This window comes from Colletotrichum truncatum (genome assembly GCF_014235925.2).
Source record: "Colletotrichum truncatum strain CMES1059 chromosome Unknown Contig_0003, whole genome shotgun sequence".
NCBI classification, from domain to species: Eukaryota; Fungi; Ascomycota; class Sordariomycetes; order Glomerellales; family Glomerellaceae; genus Colletotrichum; species Colletotrichum truncatum.
In genome coordinates, this window is record NW_027222400.1 from 6,762,546 (window position 1) to 6,777,630 (window position 15,085).

Sequence of the window (15,085 nt, forward strand, 5' to 3'; positions counted from 1 at the left end):
TGCTATTCACTATTACCCTATCTAATAAATCTTTAGCCTTTATCTTTCCTATGTCTTTATGTTTTAACACGTCTGCTAAAGCTCTATTTTATACTCATTCTTATATACTTCTGCTTTGCTTTTCCTCCCTGACTCTTATACTTTGAATCTTTTCTAAGACCTGCCCTATACTTCTATAGTATATTTAGATATCTACAAAAGTAATACTGTCGATTAATAATGGAGCGTTCATATAGCGTCTGTTGCTATACTCTGAGTAATTTATCATGAGGTTTAGCTTGTTATCGTTTTCACCTGATGCACCTATACCGCCGGGGAGTATCCATTCGTACTTATTGTACTTTGCGAGAGGAGTAATAATCTGGTTGCATGGGTCGTCGGTAGAGTACCCACATAGATTAACTTCATCGCCACCATAATTGCCGTTAAAGCTGATTGCGATTGCAGGCCCAAATAGTGAATCCGGCGTGTCGTTCCTCCTACCGGCAATTATAGTAAGTTTCTTTGCCTTCTGAATATTTGGCGCTTGGATTGTTTATATAATCATTGCACTTATGTTGTCGGGTACATCCAGCATGCTAGAAAGCTTTGTCAGCTAGGAAGGACAGGAAACAAGGGAAGAAGAAGATAGCGGTACTTACACTGCCTTGCAACCGGAATTTTGGAGGCCGCCGCCGACAATGGTCATCTTATCAAGATCCCCTTCCCAGCCAATGATGCCATTCTCAAATTCGGAATTTTGTAGATAGGGCCCACCATTAACTCCCCAAAAGTTAGCAAAATTAAAAACGCAATGCAAGGTAACAACTTACTTGTTGGGGAACAGGTTGAGCGAGCCGACGTAGATGTAGAGGAAGTGCTAGATAAAGAGCTAGTACTGACTCTAAGAGAGGTGATAGATGAACTGGTGCTTTGAGTGGTTGATTTAAACGAAGTAGAAGTGGAAGAACTAGTAGTTGTGCTTCGAACTGTAGATATAGTGGTGTTGCTGCTACTACTACTGCTAGTAAGTGTGATCGATATTGATGAAGTCGTAGTTGAAGAACTAGTAATTATGCTCGAAATTGTTGATGTAGTGCTGGTGCTTGTGCCAGTACTAGTGGAGGATATTGAGGAAGAACCAGAAGAGGCTTGGGATGATAAAGTAGTGGAGATGGTGAGAGGAGATGATGAAGATGAAGATGAGGTTTGCGTTGTTAGCGATAGAATATTTGAGGTGACCGTTGAAGCAGAGCTGGAAGGAACGACCAGATTTAGGGGGTAGTTAGCGTAGACGTTTAAACGGTTAGAACCACCGCAGGTTTCAATAGTGTTGCCCCTACACGGCATATTGCAACCGTCGCCTGGAAGTGTGGCTACGCCTCCGTTTTGAATAGTGTTTCCGCACCAGCACTCCTGTGCATATTCAACGCCGGCAACCGTATAGCCAGCGGCTAAACAGGCAATAACACAGCCCTCGATGGTCATTCCTGCTGGGCCGCCTACAACAGCTATAGGCATGGGAAGAGCCCGGCCCTGAACGTTGTCCTTGACGCAGCCTTGGGCCGTCCATCCGGAGGGAATGATGCCCGCAGTTTTTGCTTTGCTGTTAGACTGGTAGATATTGACTCTATCAGGACCGCCGCAATACTCTGTATTGTTACCAGAACAGAGCATATTACAATTAGACGCAGGCTTAGCTCCAGTCAGAATGCTGTTATCGCAGTAGCATTCTGAGGAGTACTCAACTCCGGCATAAGCGAAGCCAGCAGCTTGGCAGGCGTTAGTGCATTGAAGTACAGACATAGCACTGTCGCCAGCAGCTACTCCATAGCGGTAAGCAAGAGCTCGACCGGGAATATTATCGTTGTAGCAGCCGACAGAGGCCCAGCCAGCGGGGCCAGGGTTGACGACAGGAGCGGCCGTGTTGATTGTCGTAGAGAAAACTGAGAGTCTGTTGGCGCCACCACAAACCTGATTCTTGTTGCCAGTACAGGTGGAGGCGCAATCCGTATCGTTTTGCTTCGAAGCAATTGAGCCTAAGCTATAATCGCAGTAACATTCGGAAGCAAACTCAAGACCAGCTAAGGGAAATCCCTTATCTTTACAGAATTAGATGCATGTTTGTTGGGTCATTTCCTTGTAATCGACATAGCTGGCGCGGGCTAGCTGTCTGTTTCCAACAGCGTCGATATAGCAGCCGCTATACTTGCCAACCGACGTTAGAGCAGAATTGCCTGTAGGAGCTTGGACCCTTTTAGGGAGAGTGGCTGCATTACTGAGTGCGACAAATAATGTAATTGCGGTACTAGTAAGAGAATGCATTGAAAAGAGCGTGTCTTCAAAAAGTGAAGGAATAACAATTATTGAAAAGAATAACGTACATGATAAGCGAGTGAGACAGACAAGCGAGTGAGACAGTAAACCAGACCTTCGCGACAATAATATCGAAATCTATAACAAGAAATCTTAGATTGATTAATACTACTCGGATTCCTGTTCTTCGGATGTTTCCTCAATAAATTGACATGTTCTCGCGTTGTGGCCTGTATTCCCGCATACGCTACACCGACGATGAGTCGTCTCAGACCTCACTTTGCGACCACTACTCCGTCGCGTTTCCTCTTGTAGTTGCGTGTCTGCCTCTCTTTGCGACTGTATATCCTCTCCAGTAGATATAGTAAGACTTCCTCCTTTCTGTAGACGTGTTTTCTTAGCCCTTCGACGCCGACTTAATATTGCATTCTCCTCTCGAAGGATTTGAACCTCTGACTCTAGTAATGCTACCCGATGCCCTAGTCCTTCTGTCCCTCTGGCTAGCTTACTCACAGCACTATAAATTGATGCTGGAGAGCTGCTTCGGTGGCGTGAGATTCGACTCTTAATAAAAGTAGACTGTGATCTTGCTTCGCTTGGGTTGCTCGGCGTCCTAGAGATCCAAGGGTCTGGTGTCTGAGGGACCCCCTCCTCAGGCGTTGGCGTTCGGAACTTTACATCCAGCTTTGAGAGAACACTTTCTGCATTCAAAGGGACAAGTCTAGCTCCTCGGAAACCTCCCTGGATATTTTTCCTCGTAAAAGACTGCTTAAAAGCTTCGTGAAATGCTGCAAAGAAATCTTCCTTCGAGATATGGGTTGTGCCTCGCCGCATCTTATTCTCAATTTGCCGACCGTAGGCATTCTTTAACGGCTGAAAACAACCAACATCTAAGGGTTGAAGTAGATGAGACGAGTGAGCCGGCATGCACAGTGTAATAATGTTGTTTTCTTGACAAAAGAGCTCGAAGGCTGCGGAGTGGTGACTTTCATGACCATCAACAACGAGGAGGCGATATTTCCCAGACGTACGTGGTTTTGTATAAATGTCGAAGTGTCTGATCCAGTCAATACCTCTCTCGTTTGTTGTCCATCCATTTTCAGACGTTGCAATAGCCTAATCGCCCGGAAGAGAGGTTTCTGTATACCAGCTTGAGAGGTGATACTGGCCTGCAACGATGATGTATGGCGGGATGCTCTCCCCTTGGGAATTAATAGCCTGGATAACTGTAACCCATTCCCTATTGCCAGGCTGTGTCATCTTCGTATTTGAACGCCTTTCAGCACTTGTAACAACCATTCCAGAAGCAATAACGCCCATCATAAAGCCGGTCTCATCAAAGTTGTAGATATCAGCATCAGCAATACCATACTTCGCAATTGTATTCTTCACAAGCGAAAACCAGCCACGAATCACCTCTGGATCTTCGCATTGAGCTCTCTTATAGTCATACTTGCGAAAGAAACGCGTCCTAAGCTGTGGTTGTCGCTTGACGAAATTAGAAGCCCAGCGCTTCCCAACTGGAGGCGCGTCGCGCTCTGCGAGAAGTCGATTGGCCATTTCTTCCACACCACTCAGCCGGGGAGGAAATGATCGCGCATCTAGGTCGAGAATATACTCAACTATTGTCTTCTCTTCTAAATCTGATAAATTCCGTGAATTAGGCATGCTGTCGCGTCGTGAGACTATTCCCTTTAGTCGCCGGCTTAATGTTGCGTGACTGACTGTATAGAGTGCACCTGCGGCCCGAGCACTAAGTTTTGGGTCATTTCTCATTGCTTGAAGGGCAATTTGTAACCTTCTTTCAATACTAGCTGATTCCATGATTTATTGTAGAGGAAAAGGTGCCGGTCGCGTCAAGGTGCGACGGTCGCGGTTTACTGTCTCACTCGCTTGTCTGTCTCACTCGCTTATCATGTACGTTATTTAATTCTGGTGTGGTTGTTAATGAACGATATAAAGGGGATGGAATAGATAATTCTCAATGACCTCTCTTTATATTGTATTGTTTGACTTCAAGATGTCAAATACTACAAAGGCTAGTTCTTTGAGATGCTTTCTTCTTATAAATTTCAACGGTCCAGGCCAAGATGGAATCGGGCACTCCCGTAGCTTGGGGGCTGCGTAGTGGCCAATTCTCCGCATCCGGAACAGCTTTGCAGTAAAAGTCAAAGAGAAACCTCCTTCACCTTTGACAAAGTCGCTTCCATAACGGCCTATTTCAAATAACGCTAGGAATTTCTTTATTAGCTAAATACAAATACGTGCTAGTAATTTTGGAGACTGTGCTATAGAGATAGCCCGTGAAGGCATACTTTATAAACATGTACGGGTATCCCGTTGCTAGGAGGATAAGGAGGTAGACCTCTAGTTCCGCTCTTACCGGGCCAGCTAGGACTTCCATCAAAACTTATAGCTCTCGTTAGACATAGTTTACTAGAGACATCAGCTCTAAGCTACACCCGAAAACGCACACACAAAAGTTTTGACTAGGTACTAAATCTACTAGCTGTAGGCGCGATGGTTATAGACCCGGTAGCACCTATAATGATTCCAGTCACGGTATTTAGCATCAGCTCGCCATCGTCCCCATAATACTCGTGATTAATAAAATATACCCTAATGTAAGCCGCAGTCGTCAAGGTGAATCCGCCTGCGCTGCTGCCAAGAAGTAGTAGACATTTTCTACCTAACCCATCGCCATATATTGCGACCCGTTCGTTATGCCTAACAGAGGGTTAATGTTACGACCCGTCAGATGCACTTAACAGACCCACTGGGTCGGGCGGCTACGACAGGACATATGTACGTAGGATCACGGGAACAAGGGTAAACCTCTCGGCAAGGAAGAACTACGTTACAAGTCACGTGACAATCGACCAATCAGGACAGAGTCGACCGAGTCGACGAGCGACTCTGTAGACTCCTGTAAAGGACCAATCAGAAGAGAGTCGATAGAGTCGACGAGCGACTCTATAGACTCTCTAAGACATTGGGAAACGGGACTTGTATATAGACCAGGACTTGAGCATCTGCTTAAGCCTTCTAGATAGTTCTTCAGCAATCAACTTGTGATTCATCCTCGAATGACTTTCAGCTTACCTCTCAGTATTGTGAATACTAAGAACCTCGTTACCATAGTGTAAGACTGATCACCTTACCCTAACCCTACGATCTACCAGAACGACCTCTACGAACCAGTGTTAGTCTCTTACTGCACCTTCTGTTAGCAGAACCCTACTGTCAGATAGCTGGCCGTAACACTTTGATTGCTCCTGTTCAGTAAGTTGCCCTTTGAGACTAACGAACAGTATAAGACAAGATGTCTTCGCACGGAACTACCGAAAACCCTACTCCTGGAACCTCGTCCACGTCCGAGAGACGTATTCCCCAGAATCTGGCCCAAGAGATTCAAGACCAGGAAATGAAGGAGGAATCCGATAGCGATGACGACAATGAAGAACTTAAGCGGCAACTTGAGCGGAACAACAACGAGCTCAGGGAAATGAAAAACCTGTTCAACCAGAACGTCAAAGCCCTCAAGGAGCTACAGGAACAAGCCCGCCGCACCAAAGAACTAGAGAAGGAAGTCACAACCCTTCGAGCTGCCGCGAACGTCATATCAGCTCCTGTCGAAGGAAGAGAACGCCTTAAGCTCAACACCCCTACCACCTTCGACGGAACCCCTGGACAGCTCAAAGGATACTTGGTACAGATACGGACCTACCAAGCCTTCCACATCAACACGTTCCAGAACGATACCGAACGTGTCGTCCACGCCGCCACCTTCTTGAGAGGGAAGGCCCTCGCTTGGTTCGAACCCCTCCAACAAGAATGGCTGGACACCCCTATCGAGAGATACAGTCAAGAAGTGAAGGACATCTTTTTCAGCTTCAGTGGATATGTTAAAGCCCTTCAATCTCTCTTCTTAGACCCCGATGAGAAAAGACAAGCAGAAAGAGAACTGGCGAGCCTACGACAAAACAAATCAGCTACAATGTACGCCGCAGAATTTCGACGACTCGCAGCCAGACTCGACATGACCGACGAAAGCAAAGTCTTCGCTTTCTACCAGGGTCTCAAGGACGACGTCAAGGACGAAATGGCCAAAGTGGACACGCCACCTAGCTTCCTTGATTATGTCGAATACGCCATTAAGATTGACAACCGACTGTTTGAACGACGCAAGGAAAAAGGAGAAAAACGTCAAACAGCCAACTTAGGAAAGAAATACCAATGGCAACCTCAACACAAGTTCAACAACAAAAACCAGAACAACAGGAACAACAATCAGCAGAGCACCGCACATGGACAACACAGTGGACCCATGGACCTGAGCGTCGCGCAAAAAGACAAACCCAGACGCAGAGAATTCAAATGCTACAACTGCGACAAGCCAGGACACATGGCCAGACACTGCATACAGCCTAAGAAACTTACGGCAACCCCTAAGCAAGCCAACGCTGCAACCAAAATCCCTAGCCACGAAGAAAAGGGATGGACAGCCTGCTATGACAATGATTGCACTACGCACAGGCATGCAAAAGAGAATAGTGGATGGTACCCTCAAAACCCAGCAGGACGATCGGGATACGACACCACCAACATACCCAAGGCCATTGCTGTGATAGACCGATACACCGGTGGACCGGATTACACTAAGCAGCGACAAGAGCCACTCGACGACTGGGAACAAGCGAAGAAGGCCGCGGAACTCAACAACGCCTTCCAAGATGGTAGCATTGTGTACCAACCGGGACTCTTATGGGACATCCCACGCCTCGCCAACTATCGACAGACGAATGAAGTAAACACCCCGGAAAGTCTCTCAGAAGAAGAAGCCAGGAAACTCGAAGAAGAAAACGAGACAGCCATCAAACGGATACAAGACGCCATCAACTACACGATGCAAATTCGAAACAACAGCGAAGTTGGAGACACCCTCCAACACATGCGGAAAACCCGAGACCGCCGCATCGCACTACGCGGAAACACCCGAGGACAGTATCAACTCAAGTACAAAGCAACCCAATTTGTCTACCGACCCCAAAACGATGGAAAGACGGAACGAACCCTCGCGGTAGCCAGCAAATACGCCCGCAAAGCCACCGAGCAATTGGATGAAATGCTGAGACAACAACAATTCAGGGACGCCAGCACCCAGACCCGAGTATACCAAGCAAAGGACAACCTAAGCCAACGATGGAGCTCACCATATACCACGGTAGCCAGCGACTCGACCTTTGAATTGCCACAAAGAACCCGCGCTACTCCTCAACCCATCTCGGAATGGGCTGAAGACGTCGTAGACGGACCACCCTCGGCGGAAGTACGTCCACAAGGAACGTCGATAGACGATACCGACCCGGAAGACGCAGAAGAAGAACACCATCTCGACAGAATGGAAAAAATTAAGGAAGTACTAGAATACAAATACATCGACCCCCAAGACGACTGCCAACAGATCGCCTTCCATGCAGAAGAATATCATAACAAAATCCCTACAACAATCACACAAACCCGGGATGAAGAAATATTCTTGGAAGACGATCCCAGGATTACGACACAGCACAGAGAACACAAGGAGATAGCATGGATCTACTGCATCTTCGATCACTGCGCCTACCATCTCTCAAAGAAAGCAGAAAACGAACTATACCCCAAAAGAAAAGAAGAACTGCGAATCCGCAGAGCCCATGAGGAACAAGAACTCTTATATTGGGAAGTACGGGGAGAACCCGGAGAATGGAAAACCAACAACAATGGAATAGCATTCCTACGACCCAGCGTCGAATACCCTCAGAAGTGTGTGAACCACTTCACGGGAGTCTGGTGGAATTGCAGGGAAGACCTATGCAAACTCCACTACATTCCAAAAAGCGAAAGTTGGAGATTCCGACAACAAGAACTAGACAAGCAAGGACAGGACGGCGAGACGCCCAGCCCACCTCGTCTAGGAATCAGAGAAAGTAACCTCGGCAGAGACCGAAAGAAGGGCGAGAAGGCCCTCTACTCAAAAAACTAGGAGAGCCGCCTTGTCCGGGACACATGGCGAGCTCCCCCAGCAAGTCCCTATGTGCTACATTCGACGACGACGCACAAATGAAGATCACAGTAAACCTGGGCGGATACACCACACAGGTCCTGATAGACTCAGGAGCCCAAGGAAACTTTATCGCACCCCGAATAGTGCAACAGCGAGAAATACCATGGAATCAGAAGCAAAACCCTTACCGACTAAGGAATGTGGAAGGGAAAGAAGTCGAGTATGGCGGAGGCAGCATTGATCAGGAGACAGCGCAACTCCCTTTGCTCTACCATGGCCATCAGGAGCTTATCAGCCTCGACATCACGGAGATAGGAAACCACGACGTTATCCTCGGAATTCCATGGCTACGAAGACATAACCCACAAATCGATTGGGTTACCGGCCGAATAAAATTCAATCCAGCCTCTGAGAAGCACTCGACGAAGGCCTCATGCGGATTACTAGCAGCAACCAGAGCAAGACCACGCCTGATGCTAAGGATAAAAGACATTGGCACTAGGACGCTAGCAGCCACGACGATTGACAAAGTCACGGAAGATCCAATGTCAAAGATACCTGTTGAATACAGGGTCTACAGCAAACTCTTTGCACCAGAACTCGAGACCGGATTACCGGAACACAGCAAGTGGGATCACAAGATCGAAATTAAGGAAGGACACGAACCCACCTTTAACAAAATATACCCACTCAACCAAGAAGAAATGAAAGCCTTAGACGAATGGCTTGACGAAAATCTTGCGAAAGGATTCATCAGACCTTCGAAATCACCCGCAGGATACCCCGTACTATTCGTACCAAAGAAGAACGGGAAGAAACGACTTTGTGTCGATTATCGACGACTCAACGATATTACGATCAAAGACTGTTACCCACTGCCCCTCATATCGGAACTAAGAGACCTACTCTACGAGGCCCAATGGTTCACAGCCTTGGACCTTAAAGGAGCCTACAACCTTATCCGAATTGCAGAAGGAGATGAGTGGAAAACAGCCTTCCGAACGAGAAGAGGACAGTTTGAAACGTTAGTCATGCCATTTGGACTCACCAACGCACCGGCTACATTCCAAACTATGATCAACCAAGTACTACGGGAATATCTGGACAAGTCTGTTGTTGTGTACCTCGACGACATCCTTATATTCTCCAAAACGTTGGAAGAACACAAGAAGCATGTCCACGAGATTCTCAAAGCACTCGAACAAGCGAAGCTACTTGTGGAACCAGAGAAGAGTCTGTTTCACAAACAGGAAGTAGAATTTTTAGGGTTCACAATCACGCCAGGCGTAATCAAGATGTCCCCTAACAAAATCAAGGCTGTGCAAGAATGGCCTACACCAGAAAACCCGAAGGACATACTATCCTTCTTAGGATTTGTCAACTTCTACCGAAAATTCCTCAAAGACTACTCCAAAACGATATTGCCTCTTACCGAACTCACTAAGAAAAATGCACCTTGGGAATGGACAGACAAACAACAGAAAGCGTTCCAAGAAGTCAAGGACAAGGTCACATCGGAACCCGTCATCCAGATTCCGAACCCTGAGAAGCCCTTCGAGCTCGAAACGGATGCTTCGAACGAAGCTGAAGGAGCGCAGCTAGGCCAAAGGGACGAGAACGGAGTCCTACACCCCTGTGGATTCTTTTCAAGGAAGTTCCAAGGACCTGAACTGAATTACCAGATCCATGATAAGGAACTTATGGCAATTATCGACGCATTCAAAGAATGGAGACCCCAACTATCAGGAACAAAGTACGAAGTAAAAGTGTACACGGATCACAAGAATCTGGCACACTTCACCACTTCGAAAGAGCTCAACAAACGACAAATCAGATGGTCAGAATTCCTCTCAGAATTCAACTTCAGAATCATCTACAGGAAAGGATCAGAAAACGGCAGAGCAGACGCGCTCAGCCGAAGACCCGATTACAAGGACGAAGTCCCAGAAGAAACTCAGGTTATCCTCAAAAAAGACAATGGCGACCTCGTACCCGCCGCGAAACTCTTAATGATCGGCGACCGTGTCAAGACCAGCACGACTGGAAGAATGACACACGACCAGATCAGGGAGATACACAGCGCACCCGCTCACGGTCACCAAGGAGTTACGAAAACCTAGAAACGAATTAGACAACACCACGACAAGCGAGTAACAAGAAAAGACGTCGCTGACGTAATCAAGGATTGCGAAGTCTGCGCAAAAAGTAAGCCTAGCAGACATAAACCATATGGAGAATTACAACCATTGCTAGCACCACCAGCACCCTGGCACTCAATCTCTCTAGACTTTATCGTCAAACTACCAAAATCGAGAGAACCACTCACTAAAGTACAGTACGACAGTATACTAGTAGTTGTGGATAGATTCACGAAGTACGCGTATTTCATACCATACTTGGAATCAAGCACGGCAGAAGACTTAGCATACACCTTTCTCAGGATCATTGTCAGCCAACACGGCCTGCCCCAGGAAATAGTATCAGACAGAGGATCAGTCTTTACGTCCAAGTTCTGGAGATCCCTGATCTCGCAGCTCGGAGCAAAGCACAGCCTCAGCACTGCCTTCCACCCGCAGTCCGACGGACAAACGGAAAGAATCAACCAGATCCTGGAAACGTACCTAAGGAGTTATGTGAACTACGACCAGGACAACTGGGTCAAGTTGTTACCAACCGCACAGTTCGCATACAACAGTTCAATAGGAGAAAGCACGCGAGAATCACCTTTCTTCCTCAACTATGGATTCAACCCTACCGCTTATGGAGAACCCCGAACCGGCTCTGCCGCGATAAAAGCAGTAGCAGACATCAAGAAACTTAAGGAAATCCAACAAAAACTACCCCAAGAACTCGAATTCGTACGGCAAAGAATGAAGAAACACGCCGACCGACATAGGGTGAGAGGCCTACCCCTAAAAGAGGGAGGTAGCGCCTACCTCATACGGCGAAACATCAAAACGAAACGACCTAGCGACAAACTCGACTTCAAAAAACTAGGACCTTTCGAAATCACGAAGAAAATTTCCGAAGTCAACTACGAGTTGAAACTACCGGAAACAATGAAATGTCACCTAGTCTTTCACGTCTCATTATTAGAACCAGCACCGGACGGTATACACACCGAAGACTGCATCATTGTGGAAACAGATGATACCGAATACGAAGTAGAACGCATTCTAGACTACCGGAGGAATGACGAAACAACAGAATACTTCATTAAGTGGAAAAACTATGGACACGAAGACGATTCGTGGGAACCAGCTAAGAACCTGGAACACGCTCAGGAAGAACTCCAACAATACTGGCACTAGAGGACGTCTCTGGACCCCAGTCGTCCAAACCGACGCCAGACTAATCTATAACGCCAATAGCACCCAGGGAATGAAGTGCACCTATAGTTTCCGAGCTAGCACTCTGCAAACCAAGAACCTCGGAACGATACTCATTCTCAACCTCCTCCACACGCCGCAAACCAGATCGAATGAGATCAGTCGCCTCACGATTGATGTCCTTGCGACGCCTTCGTAAACGAAGAATCTTCGCCATAAGAGCTAACTGCTCTTCTTCAGCTTTCTCAAGCTCATCATCAATTTTTATTTTCTGTTGCCGAACCCGAATGAGGGAAGCCGCGGAAGGACCGTGAATGTCGCAAGAATGCTTATCGGCAACGCAACGCGAACAACGAGAAGAATTAACTTCGGAAACGACGCAGTCGACACCGGCAGCCGCGCAACCGGAACAAGGGACAGGCATGATGAACCCGAACAAATCGACAAGCTGGCTAAGTTCCTTATAAGCCACAGGGTTCTTTGATTTGGATTTTTGAACGCGACCTGACATGATGTCAGCATTATGAATAAACAAGGAAGCACGATTGACGACTCCCCAACCTGGGAAGCCACGACCTACTTATGTTGGCCTTGAGGACAAGACCATCGAGGGGAGACCTGATGTTACGACCCGTCAGATGCACTTAACAGACCCACTGGGTCGGGCGGCTACGACAGGACATATGTACGTAGGATCACGGGAACAAGGGTAAACCTCTCGGCAAGGAAGAACTACGTTACAAGTCACGTGACAATCGACCAATCAGGACAGAGTCGACAGAGTCGACGAGCGACTCTGTAGACTCCTGTAAAGGACCAATCAGAAGAGAGTCGATAGAGTCGACGAGCGACTCTATAGACTCTCTAAGACATTGGGAAACGGGACTTGTATATAGACCAGGACTTGAGCATCTGCTTAAGCCTTCTAGATAGTTCTTCAGCAATCAACTTGTGATTCATCCTCGAATGACTTTCAGCTTACCTCTCAGTATTGTGAATACTAAGAACCTCGTTACCATAGTGTAAGACTGATCACCTTACCCTAACCCTACGATCTACCAGAACGACCTCTACGAACCAGTGTTAGTCTCTTACTGCACCTTCTGTTAGCAGAACCCTACTGTCAGATAGCTGGCCGTAACAGTTAACACACCTACTCTAGCTAGTAGCTAAGGCAGGGCATTCATATATAGGACACGGGCTAAGATAATAGGGGAGCCTCGGAAAAGAAGAACTATTATATAATTTACGTTAAGATAAAATATAATAATAAGCACCTAGCTAAGATAACGAGTACTTATCCTTAGTAATAAGCACTTATTATATATTGCGAGCGCTTATTAGAATCTACCTTAAGATTATAAAGACTTATATATAGATTAGGACTAAAGTACCTACTTAAAGGTTCTTCGATAGTTCCCGGCTAGCTAGACAACTAAGTATACCTACTATCTTATAAATTTAAGAGATCTATTATTAAGACAAACCTAGATAGGAAAGTATACTATTAATTTATTTATTACGCTAACGTATATGATAAGCGAGTGAGACAGACAAGCGAGTGAGACAGTAAACCAGACCTTCGCGACAATAATATCGAAATCTATAACAAGAAATCTTAGATTGATTAATACTACTCGGATTCCTGTTCTTCGGATGTTTCCTCAATAAATTGACATGTTCTCGCGTTGTGGCCTGTATTCCCGCATACGCCACACCGACGATGAGTCGTCTCAGACCTCACTTTGCGACCACTACTCCGTCGCGTTTCCTCTTGTAGTTGCGTGTCTGCCTCTCTTTGCGACTGTATATCCTCTCCAGTAGATATAGTAAGACTTCCTCCTTTCTGTAGACGTGTTTTCTTAGCCCTTCGACGCCGACTTAATATTGCATTCTCCTCTCGAAGGATTTGAACCTCTGACTCTAGTAATGCTACCCGATGCCCTAGTCCTTCTGTCCCTCTGGCTAGCTTACTCACAGCACTATAAATTGATGCTGGAGAGCTGCTTCGGTGGCGTGAGATTCGACTCTTAATAAAAGTAGACTGTGATCTTGCTTCGCTTGGGTTGCTCGGCGTCCTAGAGATCCAAGGGTCTGGTGTCTGAGGGACCCCCTCCTCAGGCGTTGGCGTTCGGAACTTTACATCCAGCTTTGAGAGAACACTTTCTGCATTCAAAGGGACAAGTCCAGCTCCTCGGAAACCTCCCTGGATATTTTTCCTCGTAAAAGACTGCTTAAAAGCTTCGTGAAATGCTGCAAAGAAATCTTCCTTCGAGATATGGGTTGTGCCTCGCCGCATCTTATTCTCAATTTGCCGACCGTAGGCATTCTTTAACGGCTGAAAACAACCAACATCTAAGGGTTGAAGTAGATGAGACGAGTGAGCCGGCATGCACAGTGTAATAATGTTGTTTTCTTGACAAAAGAGCTCGAAGGCTGCGGAGTGGTGACTTTCATGACCATCAACAACGAGGAGGCGATATTTCCCAGACGTACGTGGTTTTGTATAAATGTCGAAGTGTCTGATCCAGTCAATACCTCTCTCGTTTGTTGTCCATCCATTTTCAGACGTTGCAATAGCCCAATCGCCCGGAAGAGAGGTTTCTGTATACCAGCTTGAGAGGTGATACTGGCCTGCAACGATGATGTATGGCGGGATGCTCTCCCCTTGGGAATTAATAGCCTGGATAACTGTAACCCATTCCCTATTGCCAGGCTGTGTCATCTTCGTATTTGAACGCCTTTCAGCACTTGTAACAACCATTCCAGAAGCAATAACGCCCATCATAAAGCCGGTCTCATCAAAGTTGTAGATATCAGCATCAGCAATACCATACTTCGCAATTGTATTCTTCACAAGCGAAAACCAGCCACGAATCACCTCTGGATCTTCGCATTGAGCTCTCTTATAGTCATACTTGCGAAAGAAACGCGTCCTAAGCTGTGGTTGTCGCTTGACGAAATTAGAAGCCCAGCGCTTCCCAACTGGAGGCGCGTCGCGCTCTGCGAGAAGTCGATTGGCCATTTCTTCCACACCACTCAGCCGGGGAGGAAATGATCGCGCATCTAGGTCGAGAATATACTCAACTATTGTCTTCTCTTCTAAATCTGATAAATTCCGTGAATTAGGCATGCTGTCGCGTCGTGAGACTATTCCCTTTAGTCGCCGGCTTAATGTTGCGTGACTGACTGTATAGAGTGCACCTGCGGCCCGAGCACTAAGTTTTGGGTCATTTCTCATTGCTTGAAGGGCAATTTGTAACCTTCTTTCAATACTAGCTGATTCCATGATTTATTGTAGAGGAAAAGGTGCCGGTCGCGTCAAGGTGCGACGGTCGCGGTTTACTGTCTCACTCGCTTGTCTGTCTCACTCGCTTATCATGTACGTTATACTAGACTAATAATAAGATAATTC

The 15,085-nt window shown here is 46.7% G+C and overlaps 6 protein-coding genes across 6 annotated transcripts; 2 read left to right on the plus strand and 4 right to left on the minus strand.

Moving 5' to 3' along the window:
• Positions 1-684: 684 nt before the first annotated feature.
• On the minus strand, positions 685-1,785 carry CTRU02_206769 (copper radical oxidase; the record flags this gene model as incomplete). The annotated part of the gene is made up of 1 exon (XM_036732425.1): positions 685-1,785. One exon carries the CDS (start codon positions 1,783-1,785, stop codon positions 685-687), a length of 1,101 nt encoding a protein of 366 aa, XP_036575901.1.
• A 678-nt stretch (positions 1,786-2,463) lies between these two features.
• Positions 2,464-3,963, minus strand: CTRU02_206770 (transposase; the record flags this gene model as incomplete). The annotated part of the gene is made up of 3 exons (XM_070204770.1): positions 2,464-3,380; positions 3,420-3,521; positions 3,570-3,963. 3 exons carry the CDS (start codon positions 3,961-3,963, stop codon positions 2,464-2,466), a joined length of 1,413 nt encoding a protein of 470 aa, XP_070061874.1.
• Positions 3,964-5,617: 1,654 nt separating this feature from the next.
• CTRU02_206771 (reverse transcriptase domain protein) lies at positions 5,618-8,252 on the plus strand (the record flags this gene model as incomplete). The annotated part of the gene is made up of 2 exons (XM_070204771.1): positions 5,618-8,180; positions 8,239-8,252. 2 exons carry the CDS (start codon positions 5,618-5,620, stop codon positions 8,250-8,252), a joined length of 2,577 nt encoding a protein of 858 aa, XP_070061875.1.
• Positions 8,253-8,343: 91 nt separating this feature from the next.
• CTRU02_206772 (reverse transcriptase domain protein) lies at positions 8,344-11,652 on the plus strand (the record flags this gene model as incomplete). Its single annotated transcript, XM_036732427.2, has 2 exons — positions 8,344-10,446; positions 10,525-11,652. 2 exons carry the CDS (start codon positions 8,344-8,346, stop codon positions 11,650-11,652), a joined length of 3,231 nt encoding a protein of 1,076 aa, XP_036575903.2.
• Positions 11,653-11,692: 40 nt separating this feature from the next.
• On the minus strand, positions 11,693-12,181 carry CTRU02_206773 (uncharacterized protein; the record flags this gene model as incomplete). Its single annotated transcript, XM_036732428.1, has 1 exon — positions 11,693-12,181. One exon carries the CDS (start codon positions 12,179-12,181, stop codon positions 11,693-11,695), a length of 489 nt encoding a protein of 162 aa, XP_036575904.1.
• A 1,122-nt stretch (positions 12,182-13,303) lies between these two features.
• On the minus strand, positions 13,304-14,959 carry CTRU02_206774 (transposase; the record flags this gene model as incomplete). The annotated part of the gene is made up of 1 exon (XM_070204772.1): positions 13,304-14,959. One exon carries the CDS (start codon positions 14,957-14,959, stop codon positions 13,304-13,306), a length of 1,656 nt encoding a protein of 551 aa, XP_070061876.1.
• Positions 14,960-15,085: the final 126 nt, after the last annotated feature.